The sequence below is a fragment of the Pungitius pungitius genome, chromosome 3 (assembly GCF_949316345.1).
Source record: "Pungitius pungitius chromosome 3, fPunPun2.1, whole genome shotgun sequence".
Taxonomy (NCBI): domain Eukaryota; kingdom Metazoa; phylum Chordata; class Actinopteri; order Perciformes; family Gasterosteidae; genus Pungitius; species Pungitius pungitius.
Genome location: NC_084902.1, coordinates 5,901,759 through 5,919,611, shown reverse-complemented (window position 1 = coordinate 5,919,611; position 17,853 = coordinate 5,901,759). Strand labels below are relative to the sequence as shown.

Sequence of the window (17,853 nt, the reverse complement as noted above, 5' to 3'; positions counted from 1 at the left end):
CAGACACACACACACACACACACACTGCAAACTCTCCTTAATTAGCCAATTACATCCCAGCATACAGCCTTTGAGCTGGTTCACAAAGGACTTTTATACCTTTCGACAGTCTGGGGGTTTGAAAGGCCTCCTCTGTTTGGGTCTGCTTCATGTGCCCAACGCATTTTTAGAACACTTTGGGAAGCGGCTTTCTTTCGGGGCACTTAGATGAGCAGATTAATACCACTCTCACGCCTGTGAGGCTGCGTCTGGGCAGCTCAGCGTGCGTCTGGGAAAACGATTGCCTGGCGTGACGGCAAATTGTTCTTCATTTATTCCCTCTTATTAATATGGTTGCCATCTGATTAATATTTCAAATTCTTCACACAGTAGAGTGATAGGATTGCAAGCTCTACTTTTAGAAGTGTGCGATCTCTTAAATTTAAATATTATTTTAAATCAATAGTTTATGGCTGCCGCGAGGTTCAATATTTTACAGCCAAAGCTTCTAATGAGCCTCAAGCTCAGAATATTAACTTTCTCAAATAAGTTTCCAAGCTTTGAAATTACCGGTCCAACCCTTGCTCAGCTTTTTATGCAAAGCTAACAACTGTTATCTTATTTAACGCACAGACTGTGATTTGCAGAATGCACGCCGCGTGGATCCTCCGTGAATCACGATCGAGAGGAAAAAAAGCCCAGAAATGTGCAGACTAGAACAAACTTCAAAACTCCCCAATTGAAGACTGTGCAACGGAGGATAGAAGATCCTCACAGAGCCCCGCAGGGGGATCTGTGTGTGTGTGTGTGTGTGTGTGAGGGGGTGTGAGGGGGTGGTTCTCTTCTCCTCTTTGAGAACACAGAACTGAGCCTTTGCTTTGATGGCTGAGCGTGACATGAGCACATTTAGGGGGATGTGGAGGGGGGGGGGGGGGCGTGCGGTGGCAGTGTGACAGCAGACACACTTGCCAGATGACCCGAGACCCCCGGATCTGGTTCCGATCCACTTTGGTACCCGTTGACAGCGACTTGTGGCCCCCCGATCCGGGACGCACACCATCAGACGAAAACCAGCTTGGCTCCAGATTTACAGCATGCTCTGGCTGTTGTCCCCTGCAGTTGGGGGTGTGTGATTGGTTGATCATCTTTTAGTTCTTCAGTCAATGGCACTAACAAAACCACGGGGGGGGGGTTAGAGATGTTCAGCAGAGCTGAGCTTAGACTCCCACATCCTGTGCTTTTCCATTGCTTCCCCTCAGAGGGTTTCTAAGAGCGGCCCTTGCCTGCGTTTGTGTTCTTTGTCGATGCTGTTTTCCCACTTCTTTCCCGTCCTTTGTAACTCCTGCTTCCCTCTCTTTTCTCTCCCGAGAGAGACTCTTTGGTACAAGAGATTAGAGCGGGTGCTGCCTAGCAACTGAATAAAAATGGCAGCTACAAAAGGGGTGCTCTCGCTCTCCAATGTCTGACCCACATAATCCCGAAACCTCTGATCGTGCAACACAGCCACACGATGAAAGGCCTGCTCCGATTTGACCCTCAAACAAATACTTCGCCATCGCTGCACCTCTGGCTCAAACGGCACATTTGCCGCCCCCCCCCCGCTGCAGAGCACCAGAAGGTGACTTCTGAAAAAATCTCGACGTCGCCTTAATTAGAAAGGAAGACCGTCGGGAATGAGGTGGATGTTTTGTTTGAGGAGATGGCGGCAGAGTGGCAAAGGGGATTAACGGTGATCACAGCACCGCTCTTGGCTTTCGGAGAGCGGATGCTGCCCCCCCCCCCCCCCCGTTCACTGATTCATCTCGCCTTCAGCCACAGGCAGACGCAGCACGGGAACGAGGAGCGGCATGAGAGAGAGCTTTACTTCTCCCCGCCTTCCGCCTGTTGATCAAAGGACGTGAGAGGAGAAAACACTCACAGGGAAAAAGATACAGCAAAGAAAAAGCTGGAAACTTGTTCTTAGTCGAATCTCTTAGATGTTACCACTTTATGCCCGGCTTCCACTTGTATCCGATTGGACCGGCCTGCGTCTTGCATTACGTCCGTTTGGTGATTTTTTTGATAAATGCCTTTAATCACCGCAGGAGCTAAATCTGGATCGCATCAAAGGTCCTCAACGCTTATTATCCAAATAAACAAGTCCTTTGAAGGTTTGAAAGGGAATATTTCTACCATGTTGTCCTTTCCAATTTCATGCAGTGGAATCCAAAATCCCAAAGTGTGTTGTATATATCTTCATTTGGTTTTCCACGTCCTTGAACTCTCCTTGTGTAGTAAAAGGACAGATTTCTAACCCGCTGTTCTTTACAGCGGCCCCAGCTTCATCCCTGAGATGTACATGAGGGGAAGTTAAATTGCTGATTAGTTGCAAAATGTAATTTGAGGTTAATTGTTCTTTTTGTGTGTGATCTTTAAGTTTCAGTTGTTTCTGAGGATAGAAAGTGACGTATGCTTCACAGATTAGTAAAGCCCTTTAATGAGTGATTTTTGGATTTTGGGCCATATGAATGAAATGTTTTGGATCCTTTTTGAGGAAAATGTCATCCTTAATCCCAAATTGAAAAGCCGAATCCTTCCAGTGGTCTGGCTGCACTCTTTTTATATGGAGATGAAAGGATGGTCTGGAAAGTGAGGCTGAGAAGCGTCGGGTCAGGAAGAGTGCAGTAACAACTTTACTGATAAGTGTAATTCAGTCTTAATATTTCAGCCTTTAAAAAATGCCATCAAGCCGCTACTGTGGGGGAATTATTTCACCACTTTCCAAAGTAAGCTCATCAGAAAACGGCTAATTCAGAATTTCTTTAAGGTAAAAGAAGAAGAAAGAATCCTGAAAGGCCGATAAGACAAAGGCGAGGGTGAACCTGGAAGGGACTCAATTAGACTCTTGATAGACTTGTTGGTGTTTGTTACAAAACATGTCGTTATGAATAGAGCGAAACATTTCTGAAATTCCAAGACACTGAACAAAACAGACAATCCTCAGTTCTCTGAAGCAGTTTAATCTCAAGCATTAATCTCTCAGCCTTTCTCTCCACTGACACGATAGATGCCGCCTGAAGAATCTCAGCTGCCGCATCTCTTCGGGCACTTGAGACATTGCATCCTCATTTTAACCCCCCCCCCTCCAAAAAAAAAAAGCCCCCACAAAGCCAAAAACTCTCCCCCTGGCCTGCCTGTGCATTTGTTCCTTCCCAGAGGTCGCAGTGTAAATGTTTACGTCTGCGCGTTGATCTGAGTCATTGCGCCTCTGTGCAACACTGTGTGTGATTCCATGTCTGGTGTGTCCCCCCCCCCCGTCCAACGGAGGAGACAGCGGCGGCGTACTGGGTGTCTGATCGGAGTCCGGTTGCGAGGAGTGGCGAGCTGTGTGAACTCCTGTGCTCTCTGACTGCCGCATTTTCATGGAAAGCGCCTCTTTGGGGGCCTGCAGGTTTTCAATGCGCTCATTTACACATCAAAACAGCACAGGAAAGGGATAGTGCTTGAGGGGGGGGGGGGGGGGATTCAGAGGGGAGGGAGGGCAGGGTAATGAAGGATGCTTTATTTTCTCTTTTTCTCCCCCTCAGGGGTGGGCAGGGGTTTAAGTCCATGAGGGAGACGCATTGATGCCATAATGATCGCCTTTAATCAGAGCCGTGACCAGATGGGCGGATTTTCTCCCCAGCAGAAAAAAACATGGCGTCAGCAGCAAAAGCTGGAAAGGTGTTTTCACGCCTCTTTATATAAAACAAATGCACAAATCCCGGGTAAACGGTCCGGTTCTGTGTTGCTCTAGAACAGATAAACACACCGTAAGGCTCACAGTCGACACAACGAAATATTCCAGGATAATCTAAAGTGCTGCTGTGGATTCCCTACATCTGGGCCCAGAACTAAAAACCACATTATTAGTAGGTTGAGGTGGCGTCTTTACAATAAGCTTGATGCCATAGACCCCTTGCAGACCCCAGGTGTGTGTGTGTGTGTGTGTAAAGGAAAGGTGTCCTCCCCCCCCCCCCAGCCACGTCTCTGGCGCCAAAGGAACCACAGCTCAAACAAACTCTGTTTTTGGAATGAACGTTTCTTTCTCGCCTCGATCTCAAGCTCTGTGCTTCACTGATTCCTTTCCTCTGCGAAGGAGAAGAAGAAAAAAAAAAACTAAAAATAGCGCTCGGTGACCTGGAAATGTAGGAATAGAATTCATATTTGTGGAGAAGGAAAACAGAGCAAAGACGTCCTGCTGCTGCTGGAACAGGTCGTTGACCTTTAGTGATAACAACAACAAATACACAACCTGTCTTCGGCATGTTCTTCCATAAATGGAAAGATTAAAGTGCAAAAGAATTGTAAAAAAAAAACAAATGCTGAGAAGGGGGAAAGGATATTGAAACAAAGCTGTGGTGCAGAAGACAAACTTGCCCTCTGTACAACCCCCCCCCCCCCCCCCCCCGTGTCCTTAACCCTCTACCACTACTATCTAATCAGGGCAGGTGGGACATGCTGGTTTGTGTCTCACACAGCAAGTGTTTGGCCTCTCTGGGTCATGTCACTGGAGTGTAAACTGGGGAGGAAGCACGCCGCCCCGTTCAGGCGCCCATGACATGTGGCTAAAAACACCACCCGAGCCGAGGCTCCGGGCTGCGAGGCGAGCTCCAAGCAAAACAGACCCCCACCACCCCCCCCCCTCTTTTTTTTGTTTTTTTCTTCTTTTCAAATAGTTAAACGTGGCCCACACGGTGTCAGAGTCCAAGACTCGCAGCGCTCGCCTGCCGAGCCGACGGACAAACGTCTACAATGGCTGAGTAATGAAACGTAGTCTTATTCTGCGGAGGGGAGGAATAAGACATGGGGGTTAACTCAGGCGTTGCACTGATGGAAAACGCGGTTAATTTACCACCGAGACACATCACCGCTTTGATTTAGACAGACGTGTCTTTAGTAAATCAATACTAACGTGCGCTGTAGTACACGCATGTCATTATACCTCTGCGGGAACGCAGAGGGTGGGAAACAAAGACGCTTTCACCCTCCGGAGATGGCAGCGAAGCACGCGCTTGCTTCACTGCCACTGGGGGCTCCGGTGACCTAATGAAAACAAAGCTCCCGGTCCGTCACGTCCATGTGCTGCTGCTGCTGCTGGTGACACGGCGCACAATTACCCACTGACGTAGCCATCAATCCCACTGCTGTCATTTCCACTGTGTTTCGCTGTGAGGCGGCGTGCTGTGTGTGGCTGCAGTTTACACGGCCCAGAAAGGTAAAAGCTGTTTATTTTCACTTCTTTTATGGACCATGTGAGAACACGGTGGCTCTTGTGCTTAATAAAATGGACTTTATTACCGAAATGTTTGTTGCTAGACGGAACGTATTGTTAATGAAAACAATGTTGCGCATACTTTCTCTCTGAATCAGTCAGTGATTATTTATACCTGATGGTTTCTTTTTTTTTGCCAAACGAAAGGCCTCACACATTTTTATATAGTGGAAGTCCCTTAAGTTACACCAGGAAATATAGCTTCCAAGAGCCTGCAACAGACGTATAGACCTAAAGGTCCAATGAAAAATCCATCTATGGACACCCAGAATTTTGAGTGCCCGAGCTCAAATTAAATCTGCCAGTGGAACCACGCAATGAGGCTGAAATCCACTTCAGGCCCGTCCTCTCAGATCAAAGTGTCGAGTGTTTGCACGGGGATCAAATGGAGCAGCGAGAGGGCAACAACAATGACTCGGTGGCAGGATTAAAACCGGCCATTAATTAAATATATTCCTCTGCTCCTGCATCTTTGAGACGATGATGCAAACGTTAATACTTGCCACGCTCTGCGCACTCTATTCATCAGTGATTCTCTTTGAGGATTATTGTTGGGGACGCCTCTGGGACGTGTCCCATCATGCACTTGGAAGGCAACGCGTTTGGCAGGAAGCCCTGCAGTAAGAAAACGAAATCCCCGAATGGCAAGAAAACAAGACTGAAATGAGCAATCATTTGTGACTATTAAATCTGAATCAGTTTAAGGCTGTTAAAATAGTTAAACATTAGAAGACGGCGTGAGATGGTTCAAAAACAATCAGGCGGCGAGGAAGTTGAACATGAATACCACAAATTTATTATCCTCCAAAAAGGCCAGAACCAGAGTTCCAATAAAAGGCACTTCAAATTCCCTTTATCTTTTAATATATGCATCTAAAACAACACATCTGATAAGAGCTACCTTTAAATTAAATATATTTACAATAAATAAAACGTTTATACAGATTTATACAGTTAATCATGCCACTTTTGGGATGGGGAATATTTCCCAACATACCTCCCATAACCGTCTTTTTTGTTGTTGTTGTTGCTTTGAAATGGCATGTCTACTGCACAGATCACTTTGAAACAGAAGAATATGGGTAACAACACTGAACATTTCCCTTTATGCAATGAATACTGTGGATACGATTTGTGTCTCAGGGTGACGCCCGTGTGTCCCTAAGCCTCGGCAGCAACGGACACTTCCATTCCAGCACCCATCTTCTTACAAAGTCTTTAGCAGCTCCTCATTCAGGGCATAGGCGTGTGTGTGTGTGTGTGCGTGCGTGTGTGTCGTGCTCCCTCTCAGACATGCGTGGGGCTGTCTGAGTGCAGCTCAGTCTTGGCCATGTGCAGAACCACAGCGGGCGATTTGTAGTGGCAGTGTGTGCTGCCGCAGCTCACGCCGCTGCAGGGCTTCCTGCTTCTAGTCCTGTCGCTCAGCTTCCGGCTGCACAGGCCCTGCCAGGTCTGCAGGGTCTTGGAGCTCCACACCCACACGCCGCTGGTGATGCCGACCACCAGCGACATGAAGATCTTCAGCATGAACACGGCCACCGTGGGCACCGACGTCCGCAGCGAGCAGTCGCCGCCCGGGCCGCTGAACGAGCCGCACTTCATCTGCAGCCCCCGCAGCTTCCAGTAGTCCATGTTCAGCCTCTCGTAGAAGTAGCAGACGATGACGCAGGTGGCCGGCACGGTGTAGAGGATGGAGTAGATGCCGATCTTCACCATGAGCTTCTCCAGCTTCTCCGTGTTGGTGCCCTCCGTCTTCATCACCTTCCGGATGTGAAAGAGGGCCACGAAGCCGGTGAGGATGAAGGAGGTGCCGATGATCAGGTAGCAGGACAGGGGGATGAGCACGAAGCCCGTGAGCGCCCCGGAGTCCATGCTTCCCACGTAGCACAGTCCCGTCAGCTCGTCCCCGGCCACCTTCCTCATCGTGAGGATGATGATGGTCTTCAGCGCCGGGAGGCCCCACGCGGCCATGTGGAAGTAGTTGCTGTGGGCTTCGATGGCCTCGTGGCCCCACTTCTTGCCCGCGGCCAGGAACCAGGTGAGGGTGAGGATGACCCACCAGATGGAAGAGGCCATGCCAAAGTAGTAGAGGATGAGGAAGACGATGGTGCAGCCGGTCGACTCCAGCCCCTCCTGGATGATGTACAGCTCTCCGTGCTCCCGGTCGCAGGCAATGTTCTCGGCGCCGGCCACCGAGCGGATGATGAAGGCCACGGAGTAGACGTTGTAACACATGGAGAGGAAGATGATGGGGCGCTCCGGGTACTGGAAGCGGTGGGGCTCCAGGAGGAAGGTGAGGACGGTGAAGGCGGTGGAGACGAAGCAGAGGATGGACCACACGGTCATCCAAATGAAGGCAAAGTCCTTGTCCTGCCTGGACCAGAAGACGTCTACGGCGGGGGAGCAGCGGGGGGCACACGACTGGCTCTTCTCCACGAACTGGAACTTGTCCGGGTTCTCGCAGGAGCCCGCGCCGCCCGAAGAGCGCCCGCCGCCCGGCTGCCTGGGGCGATGGGGCACCGGCAGCATGCCCTCGCCCTTCTTCCCCTCCGCCCTGGTCTCGTTCTCGGGGGCCTCCATGCACAGGGCGTTGGGGTCGTTCCTGGTCGGCAGCTTGGAGCAGTCCAGCGAGTCCGGCCAGGTGTAGCTGAACTTCTTCATGATGGGGGCGCACCTCTCCCTGGCCTGCTCACACATGGGTCTGCAGGCGGGTATGGAGGTCGACACTTTGTCCGTGCACATGGGGGCGTAGAGGGAGCAAAGGAAGAAGCGGAGGTGCACGTCGCAGCCGTAAGCCACCAGCGGGGCGAACTCGTTCAGCTTGATGGCAGCCTCCTTCTGGTCGTCGTGGTCCATGAAGTTGGGCATGCGGGTCAGGTTGTAGCCGATCCCCTCGCACATGGGGATCACGATGGGCTCACACTTGGCCGGTCTCCCTCGCTCCAGGTCGTAGGAGCCGATCTCGAAGCCGGAGCCAGAAATCACCAGCAGACCCCACAGAAAAATCACCGCCGTCAGCGGACGGCCGTCCGGGGCCATTGTTTTTTTAGTCAAAAACCGATCTGTGTCCCTTTTTTGTTTTGTTTTGTTGAAATGAGCATAGAAAGCGTCACCAAACACGGGGTCGCTCGCAGACAGGTCCCCTGCTGCCCGCTACTCCCCCATGGCGGAGGCTGGTGCTAGTGGGACCGTTACTGCTCCGTTCGCAAGGGGTGAAAAACACTCCAAAAAACCAGAAGAAAAGCTGCATGAAGTGTCCGAGTGTCCAGTTAAGTGGCGTTGAATTAAAACGACCGATATAAGGATATTAAGGACCGCGCCTGGGACGTGACAGTCCAAAACTTCCGACTAAACAATGGAGGAAAATGATCCAAATCGAACCCCGAGAGCGGCGCGCGACTCCTCAAACCGACGACCGTTAGTAGCCGTTGATAACGGGGGGGAAAAAGCGGACGTTGCGCTGCTTGTTGCGGCTCTTCTCCCCCCCACCGCCCGTCGCCGTCACCTCCCACCCGAAAAAAAACCGACAGGAGAGAGGCTGATTAAAACGTTTGCCGCGACTCCGCGCTGTCGGCTCGCTGCTCCTCGTCCTCCGCGTTCAGGCTTCACACTGAAGTTTGAGAGCCGCTCAGAGGGACTTCAGTCGAGGGGAGAGACGGAGGGAGGGTGTGTGTGTGTGTGTGTGTGAGGAGGGGGGGGGGGGGGGGGGGGGGTGTAAAAGGGGGGGGGGGGGGCGGCTCCGTGACGCTCACATTTCAACCGGCTGCACCGCACAAGGAAAATGATCAGACAGATGCTGGAGGACGGTCAGACGCCTCTCACGTGTCCCGCGCGCACGCGGACCCCCGAAAATGAGCGACAACAAAAAAAAAAAATTAAAAAAAAATAACGATGCAAAATGTGTGAGATTTTGACCCGCAGCCCGCAGGTGAGAGTCGTTCCAGTAGGCTCGGTTTCAAGCAGGCTCTACTTTTAATTCTAGTGGGACTCAACCCAAGAGGCTACTGTCACATATGAGGTTCTTGCTTTTTACTTGACTGTTTAAATGTCATTATTTGGCTACACTTCAAACCCACTGCAAAGAAAAATGTGTGAGCCTAGGTCACTTTATTCAGTTGACCTAAATCAAGATGGATGTTTAGCCTCGTCGTGACCAACTACAATGAACAGTTCATCAATGTCATTGTTAATAACAATAATGAGTGATATAATGGGTTTTCCCCTCACAAAAGCCATTTCAGTACCAGTACTTAGACTTTCAGATATGGTTGAAACAATTGGAATGCAGTAATTTGCATTTTCACTGTGTTTCCTACTCATTCATTTAAAGGACACTTCCCCCTCTACTGTTCTTATTACAAAATGCCTCTTAGTTAATGGGAGTGTCATTACTCATAACAGTTGAAGTTGCGTGTACAAGGCCGGGTTGACCAGCTCTCGAAGAATGAAAAATAATTCCAATTCTTTTGACTCCTAAATAGGACAACGGTTGAATCAATTGGCACGGTCACAACTACTCTAAAAAGTGCACAGCTGGTCTGTGGAGATGCATTCATTAAAGATTATTAACACCTGAAATTGTGAAAAAAAAGTGCATTTGGCCAATATGCAATTTTCAACTGACAAAATTGCTAGTGTTTGGATTAATTACCATCCATTACCGCTGTAGCACTTGATGTTTTTTAACAAAACAAACCAGAGCTCTAGTTACAAGTAAGGAATAGTCAAATATTAATTAAAAACTGAAACAACAAAGTTAAAAACTATACTACTACTACTACTACTAGGTGATTTTTAAAAATTAATTTAATATCTGAATGGACCTTTTAATGTAGTTTAATTCTTTAAGAAAAAGCTTAGTCATTCTTTTCAAAGACTGTTCAAACTGTTCTTGTACTGGTGATTCAACTTCAAGTTTCGACACAGCAGATAGATCTGCTAAATCCTCTCGGTTATACTGTCAGGCTCATCAACATCTGAATTGTCAGATAGACACTGAATACCTGCAGGAGATTAAAAAAACAACATAACCAAAAAGGGCCCTGATTATGAGGGCAACATCTCCCATCTCAAGGAAACTCTCTAGGAGGAGGAGGAGGCAGAAGCCCCCCGCACAGAACTTTTAAAAATCAATGAACATTCAAATTACAAAATCTACCGCTGGTGAACGTCATGAATACAACTGATGCAAGAGTCAACATTTCAAGCTGAAAGTCAATCGTTTTTCGCTCGATTACAGTCTACGTTTTACGGCCCTGTTGATTTTACATTTGGAACGTTCCATTCTCTCTAAAGCTCTCTTCTTTTCTCTCGCTCGCCAACTCGGTTCATCCATTCATCCATGCAAACGGCTGGAAACCAACACGCTCCCCGAGGCGAGGTGATATTTTGAACTCGTGATGACATTAGGCTTCAGATGGGCTTTTATTGTGACACTCAGGAGTCCCGTGTACGAGCCCGATATATATCAGGCCCCGATGCGATCATCCTCAACAGACTGTAAATGGCCTCCAGATGGAACGGCTGCAATGGCTTCGCCTCTTTTGAGCTCTTGTTTCTACTGCGGCTCAAGTTACTTCATATCCTCTTTGAGCGCCATATCAGAGTTTCTGTCAGAATGCCATGACGGGTTGTGAGCGTGCTGCTGTCTTTGTCACAGCGTGGTTCATGCAGGGAAAATGAATGAATCGCAACTGAGGAGCAGGAGACTGTGTCCTTAGTTTTCAAGTAAGCTAATTAACTATACATAACTATGACTACTTGAACATTTTATTTTGAGGCTTTCAAGTAAATTAAAAGTGTACAGCAAAATACTTTAATTAAGGAAAATTACGCCTGTCTGTTGTATTTTGTGATATCAGTGGATCTTTGCAATTGATGCATTAACATTTCAACAACATTTTCATAAGCTGTTCTAGATTGAACAAATTTGAATCACTATATAATGTACTACAGAAACCAATTAAATATATTTATACACTAATCCTATATTTGGTAAATACTGTACGTGTCTGTGTAAAATATTGATATCAAAAATGCGCCGGAGTAAAAGTACAAAGCAATTAAAAATGTAAGCGTAACTTCAATTGAACTTAAATACATTAGGTGTTTACTAAAAACTTCTTACTTTAGACTCAGGAGCTGCCTGTACTCTTAAGTTATCGATACAGAAGCATCATTTACAACCTGCAAAGGAATCTTAAACTTGTATTGTCATTTATTATGTAAGGGCTAAAGAGGAAACTAAAAAATGTGATGCAAAAATGTCCTCTTCTGGTTGCATTAGACGTTACCTATACTGCTCAAAGCCCAGTCGAGCAAAGTAAAGCCTCTGCTCCTCTTGTAAAACGATAGTCCCACTGGTGATTTACTGTTGCCGCCTCATAATTACTCTGTCACCATTTTCTGGTGGTGTTTTCATGCAGTATAACATGAAACTTTATTGAGCCCCGCAGGTCAGTTCTCTTCAGTTAAACAAAGCTCTCCTGCAGCTGGAAGGGGTTTCATTGCCTTGCTTAAGGACACTTCAGAGGGTGTGGGGAGGTGTGTGTTGAGGGGGTGGGGGGGTGCTTCAGGGATGGACCGTGTTGAATGGCGGCCCCCTCGAAAAACACGAGGACTCAATGAATCAATCCAAATATAGGATGGTTTTAATTGGCAAGATGGCAAAAGACAAAAACAATGCACAGGATCAGGCACAACATGCAACACACCGATGCATCAGTAATTGTGTGGTGCAGAGGGCTATTGTTTCCATCTAGTGGCTGAGTGGGGAGAGCCTCCAGCTCAACAGCTGTTGCACTGAACATTTGATCTTTTCTCAAATAGGGCTGGAACTCAAGGATTTTGGCCTCTCGCCCTGCAGGACTGAATTGGCTGTCAACTGCATACTGTCTCTATTAGCCCCCTCTGTTAAAACTCTGCCGAAGGCAGCGTTGCACTTGTCTGGTCCGAAAGTGACTTGCGACTTTGAAACATTTAGATCATTGCTGGCATTCAATGTCGAATGTGTTGATAAGTAAATATTGTGGCCTCTTGCACATGAACTAAGTTGTAGCAAACAAAAAATTATTTGAAGAAATAGCCGAAATAATCTGTATGCTAACTGTAAGGCTATATTTAGCATACAAGCTAAGCAAAACATTTGCTTAGCTTAGCCAGCCTGAGAGAGCCAGCCTCGCTCTATGGTGACTAGCGAGCAACATTTACGCCTGGACACAATGATACATAATCGACTGAAGACCGAGGGTTAGAAAATTCTAATTCAAAGCTATTTCTTTCACTAACCCTCCACAACACCCTAAATGATAAGTCGACAGGGCTAAATGTCAAAAGCCATGTTTTTGTCCATGGGTTCCAAAATTAAGCAAAAACCAGGATTCCAACAAAATTGATTTAAATGGAATTGATATATCCCACAGGTTACGGATAATCTTCGTACTTGCTGCGCTTTATCTCAGCACATCTCCCCCCCACGATTCCTTTAAGACCTTAAGATGGGAAAATGCTTCTGTTTAAATACTGTACTTTGTATAATTAGGCTAAAGGTTTGCCTGTGCCTTAAGGGTGAAACCCTCCTCCTCTATATGACAAATTGAGCTGGATGAAGGCCCTGTGTGCTGCTTTATCAGATGTGTAGCCATACAAAAACCATCCCACTTCAATCTACGCCTGATCGGGCGGGGGAGGAAATACATTCCAGACTCCGAGATAATATCTTATCGTGCGTCAGCGCCGACGCTTTTCGGGTGAATCAAACCGACTGAAGTTCCATTACAACTCTGCATTCTCCCCGCTTAAAGGTTTTCAAGTTCACTCTTCAAAAAAGAAGGGTCATTGGGGAGGGCCTGGAGAAGCCTGAGTGTTCCTTTAGAAGGCCTCAGATTATTATCGCACTGATATCGTTCTCCAAGGTAAGCAGCACCCATCAGGATGCATCAGCATCCAAGTCACAAAGCCTCTTGAGGCGGGACCGCTGGTGGATCAAGGGTCGAACTTCAGAGCCGTTTGGATTAAAGTCAACCGATCCACAATAAGTGTCATTGAGGGTTATCCAAGAACAACAAAGCAAACGTATTCATGTTTTATTTTGTGCAGGAACTAGCTGGGGTAGTTTCCAGGCAATACGCTACGCTAAGCTAACGAGCAGCCGGCTGGAGCCTGAACGGTCAGATACAGTGGGACAGTGGCAAGGGCGCAACCATGGTTTAAACATCAGGGGGTCCAAATGAATACCCTTCACCATCATTGTCTTTTTAGGTGTGGTGTAACAGCGTGTTCTACTCTCTTGTTGGGCATTTAATAAACTGTTTTTCTCAATATACGACCCCCCCAAAGATTACGTGGTTACGCCCTTGGACACTGGAATGAACCTAAATATGGCAAAACCGCCCCAAATTACCAATAAATGTAAATGTAAAACCATTTCTAAAAATTGTAAACCACTAACCGGCTTGATTTAGAAATGAACAATTCTGCACATTAAGTTCCGATTGATTAAGAACGAATGGCAGCGATCTGCGGGTCAGTTTAGGAGACACATGGGCTGACCCCACCACTGCTCCGGGTCCTGGACTCTACAATAGGATACCATTGTGCTTTCCTTGTGCAGTTTTATTTTACCCAATTGTGTTATTTTTTCTCGACCTGAGCGAGGAGTGGTGAAAAAGTATGCGCAACAGAGTATTTTGATTTGGCTTGCAGCGCATTTATTTTAAGAAGGTCACTCGTATTTACTTTACTATTTGTGGGGAGGAAATGGATATATTCTATTTATCTGTGCCCCTACTCGCGCCCCCCCGCTCATGATACTGCAGTATGTCAAACCTCTGAATGGCTTTGTAATAACCATCCTGCACAAAGAACCCCCCCCCCCCCCCCACGTCTTTTATTTCACACATTCATCAGGCGTTCCAGTGCAGTGTGGGGGTTGTAATTACTACTTCTCACTTATTGGTTATCATATATCAGGGACAAAGCTATAAACATCCTGTGGAGAACAATGGGTGAGCCTTGCCGTAGCCCGGCGTGACATTACTATCCACAGACACGGGCTGTCTGAGATTGTTATGGCTGTAATAAGAGACACCTCACACTTAAAGTAATACATCTGGGCCTTTGACAAGGAGAATACGGGTACACGGTTACGGCTTGGATCATGCAATTATCTGTGTGTTCATTTCTGTTGTAGTAATGAACCATTCGTGCGGTGCCCAGGGAACGAGCCGACGAGGGAGAGCTAGCGGCAGTTTAATTGTTTCGCTTTCTGACCACGATTGCAGCGTGGTGGTGCAGCGTGGTGGTGTCTCTTTAAGCGTTTACTCTTTCCAGCTCCACAAGTTGAAATGGCTATCTGCTCTAATGAGAGGACAGTGTGCATGAAATGTCTTCGTTTCACTCTTATGCGTTTTTTTATTTTTTTAATGTAGTGCTATCAGGTGACCGAGTGAACGGGACTGATTCATCCCCTCGGCCCATCTGTGTTCCTCATCCGCCAGTGTTTTGAAATGAGATGATGTCCTTTACAGCCTGTGGCAGATGGCATGAATGACTCTGCTGTCGTCCCCTCGAGATGTCAGCATCAATGGAGATGGACAGATAATCCGGCTGTGTTTCTGTACAAATGACTTATTGTGAATGTGTTTTGAATATTGATGCATCCAGGCTGACCTGGTGACCAAACATCCCATATGTCCACACTTAAAAACTTGCAAAGCATGCTTAAAGGCACTGCAAGACGCTGTTATAATTTGATTTATGGTTTTGCTGTAAATGGTCCCACAGAGTAATACACAGTGGAAATAGAGGAGCTACTCACAGATGGAATAAAAGCGATGGAGATTAAAGTAATAAATCCTTGGAAAGCATTTTGATAACTATTTATAATGTTTTTAGATTTCAAACAGGTGGTGGTTTTCCACGGAGTCAATTGGAGAAGTATTCTTTTATTATTAAATGCCACGTTTGTACAGTCATTTGGTGTCCTTCTAACGTCAACAAGTGCTATGTGCACACATTGTGATCCAAACATATCACATGAGGGCAAAGTCTTAGCTACCAGCTACAAGCCACATGATGCATGCCCTCTTTCAAGGACAGGGGCTAGGTTTGTTGCTAAAAACTTATTAAATAATGTTTTGTTAAAAAAAAGGATATATTTATGAGACAGTGTGGGTACACAGTAACACACAAATATCTCTGGGTTTGACAGTGGTTCGGTTTTCTGTGAAAAAGGCTTATTGGCTTCCAGTCACCTGATCAGCCACCCAGTTTATATACTGGTCCACAAGCAGTTTGTCGTTGCAATGACGTTGCTCGCTCCTCCGCTCCCCTTTTGGGTCTGTTTTGACGAATGCTTACTGTTGACTTTGTTTATGAGTCAAGAAGGGACCTGCCTTTCAAATTGGACAGCTCTGTGTCTGCCACCTGCATCGAAAGCAGAGAAAACTGGAAGATCTACATTTGTAAAAAAAGTTCCATATTTGTCCTTGGTTGGTTTAAACAAGCTGCAAGCTGGGTGAAAATGGTGCTACATTTCTTACATTAAAGGTGAATCATGTCACAACCCCTTTTTGAAAAATCAACAAAGTTGCCATTAATAATATGTGGAATCATCACTACAGAAAAGATTTCTAAGGGAGGATAATAAAAGTTTGTATGGAAATAGCTGGTTCACAACAGCTGGCCTTACTCTAAACTATCCCAACTGTGACATAAGTCTAAAAATGACTCCTGCTGGAAAGAAGGTCTACTCGACCACTAGTGTTTGAGTTTAAAGTGAGCATATTTGGTATTGATTAGTGTCCACATGCCCTCACGGCATATGTCCTCAACGAGAGCTGCCAACAAGAGAAAATGATTTTTTCAGGATTTTCTAAAATAAATGGGAAGTTTTCCTGTCCAAGGAATTCATGAATGTAGTCACAGTGTCCTAACAGAAACAACCAAAGAGGTAAAAACTTAATTAATGTTTGCACTGGAAGCCTGATGCTGAATGGTGCAATTTGCAACCGTTAAATGTCTCTGCTTTGTTTTCAAAGGCTGAAGTTTCTGGGCACACTCAGGTCCACTCTCTGATGTCCTTGGGGAGCAATGCAGTTGAAAGCAATACTACTGCGCGGTCACACAGCCATGCTGGAGAGAGCTGGGGGGTTTTTTCAATGGCTGAGGCTTTGCTCGGAGGCAACGAAGGGTCAGAGGATCTAAACAATGGCATTTTTCTGTTTCAATTGTTAGAATGTCTGCAGGAGAATAACAATGAGAATAGAATTCCTGTCATGTTGTAAAAGACGCTGTATTGCCGTGGCCCTCCTGTGCTGGTGAGTGCAGGGATTGATTTTTATTTCCCCACGAGTCACAAGCAGCGCGTGCTAGTGATCGACTTCAGACTGTCAGACAGGCCGGACTAAAAATGGAATTGGTGGGGGGGGTTGCTGGATGGAGCAAGGTTAAAGAAACATGTAGCGTATCTGACTTAAAATAACACTGGAAGTCTTTGTTTATTTAGTCAAGGATTGTCCATCAGATTTGGAAACTGTAGTTACAGAATGAAATTAAACATAAAGGAAGGTTAAATGTCAAATATGTCAAGTAAATCTGCTGCTTTCTTCAATTCCTTCAATCCATTTTAGGTGCGACTGCGGCGCATGGAGCACGGAGGCTGTGCCGTTCACCGCAGGGTTGATGGTTCGGACCGGAGCGGGCCGCTCCATGTCCAGTGTCGACTTGTCCCTTACGGCCAATATAAGCCAACCTGGGTTTCTGCGTCCAGCTATTTATATTCTCATCAAACTCTTGACAAGAATGAGAATAATACTCTGCAACATTGCATTATTGTCTTAAATAAGTAAAATACCATATAAACAAAAAATGAAGTAATATAATAGTTGACGCTTGCTGGTCAAAGAATCTTTAATGGTCCACATGCAAATGTCAAATGTCATATGTTTGTTGGTCGAACCCGTCTGGAAAACGGTACACAGGTTTGAAGCTTGAGTCCCCTCACATGTCCCCCTCCTCTCTTTCCCCTTCTCCTCTCCTTCGTCTGCGTAGCGTCGGAAAAGCAATAAAACGCCGACCGAGTGTGGATGGCTCGTCTCCTCTTTGAAAAAAAATAAAGGCGGCCTATTAATCCCCACAGCTGTGCGGTCCTGAGGCCATATCTAAGGAGCCGCCAGCGGAGAGGTCAACACCGCCGCAGCCTCACGCCATCCCTTAAATCAATCACATGTCAAGGCTGTGAATAGCAGGCCAATAAGCTCAATTAACACCAAAATACTCTGAATTCGTGCCCTTCTGCCGCCCATCACCACCTCCGGGGAGAGGCCCCCCTCAGATCTCGGGGCATGGGAGGCGCCCGACCTCCCCCCCACCCCACCCCCCCCACCCCCGCTCTCAGCAGCGGCCTCGCGGCCACGTATCGAGCCGCTATCGAGCTATACGGTCACATAACTCAATGCCGCGCTCACACGCCAACAGCTCGCCCGCCTATTTATACCTCACATCCTGGCAACGAAAAAGGGAAAACAAGACCCCCGGCACTATCGGCGTATCCAGCGTTGTCTGCCTCGGAACCCCCCCCC

The 17,853-nt window shown here is 46.9% G+C and overlaps 1 protein-coding gene across 1 annotated transcript; it reads right to left on the bottom strand.

Annotated features, from left to right (window-relative positions):
• Window positions 1-6,050: 6,050 nt before the first annotated feature.
• On the bottom strand, window positions 6,051-8,909 carry fzd9b (frizzled class receptor 9b). Its single transcript, XM_037462730.2, has one exon. It carries the CDS (start codon window positions 8,309-8,311, stop codon window positions 6,560-6,562), a length of 1,752 nt encoding a protein of 583 aa, XP_037318627.2. The 5' UTR covers window positions 8,312-8,909; the 3' UTR covers window positions 6,051-6,559.
• Window positions 8,910-17,853: the final 8,944 nt, after the last annotated feature.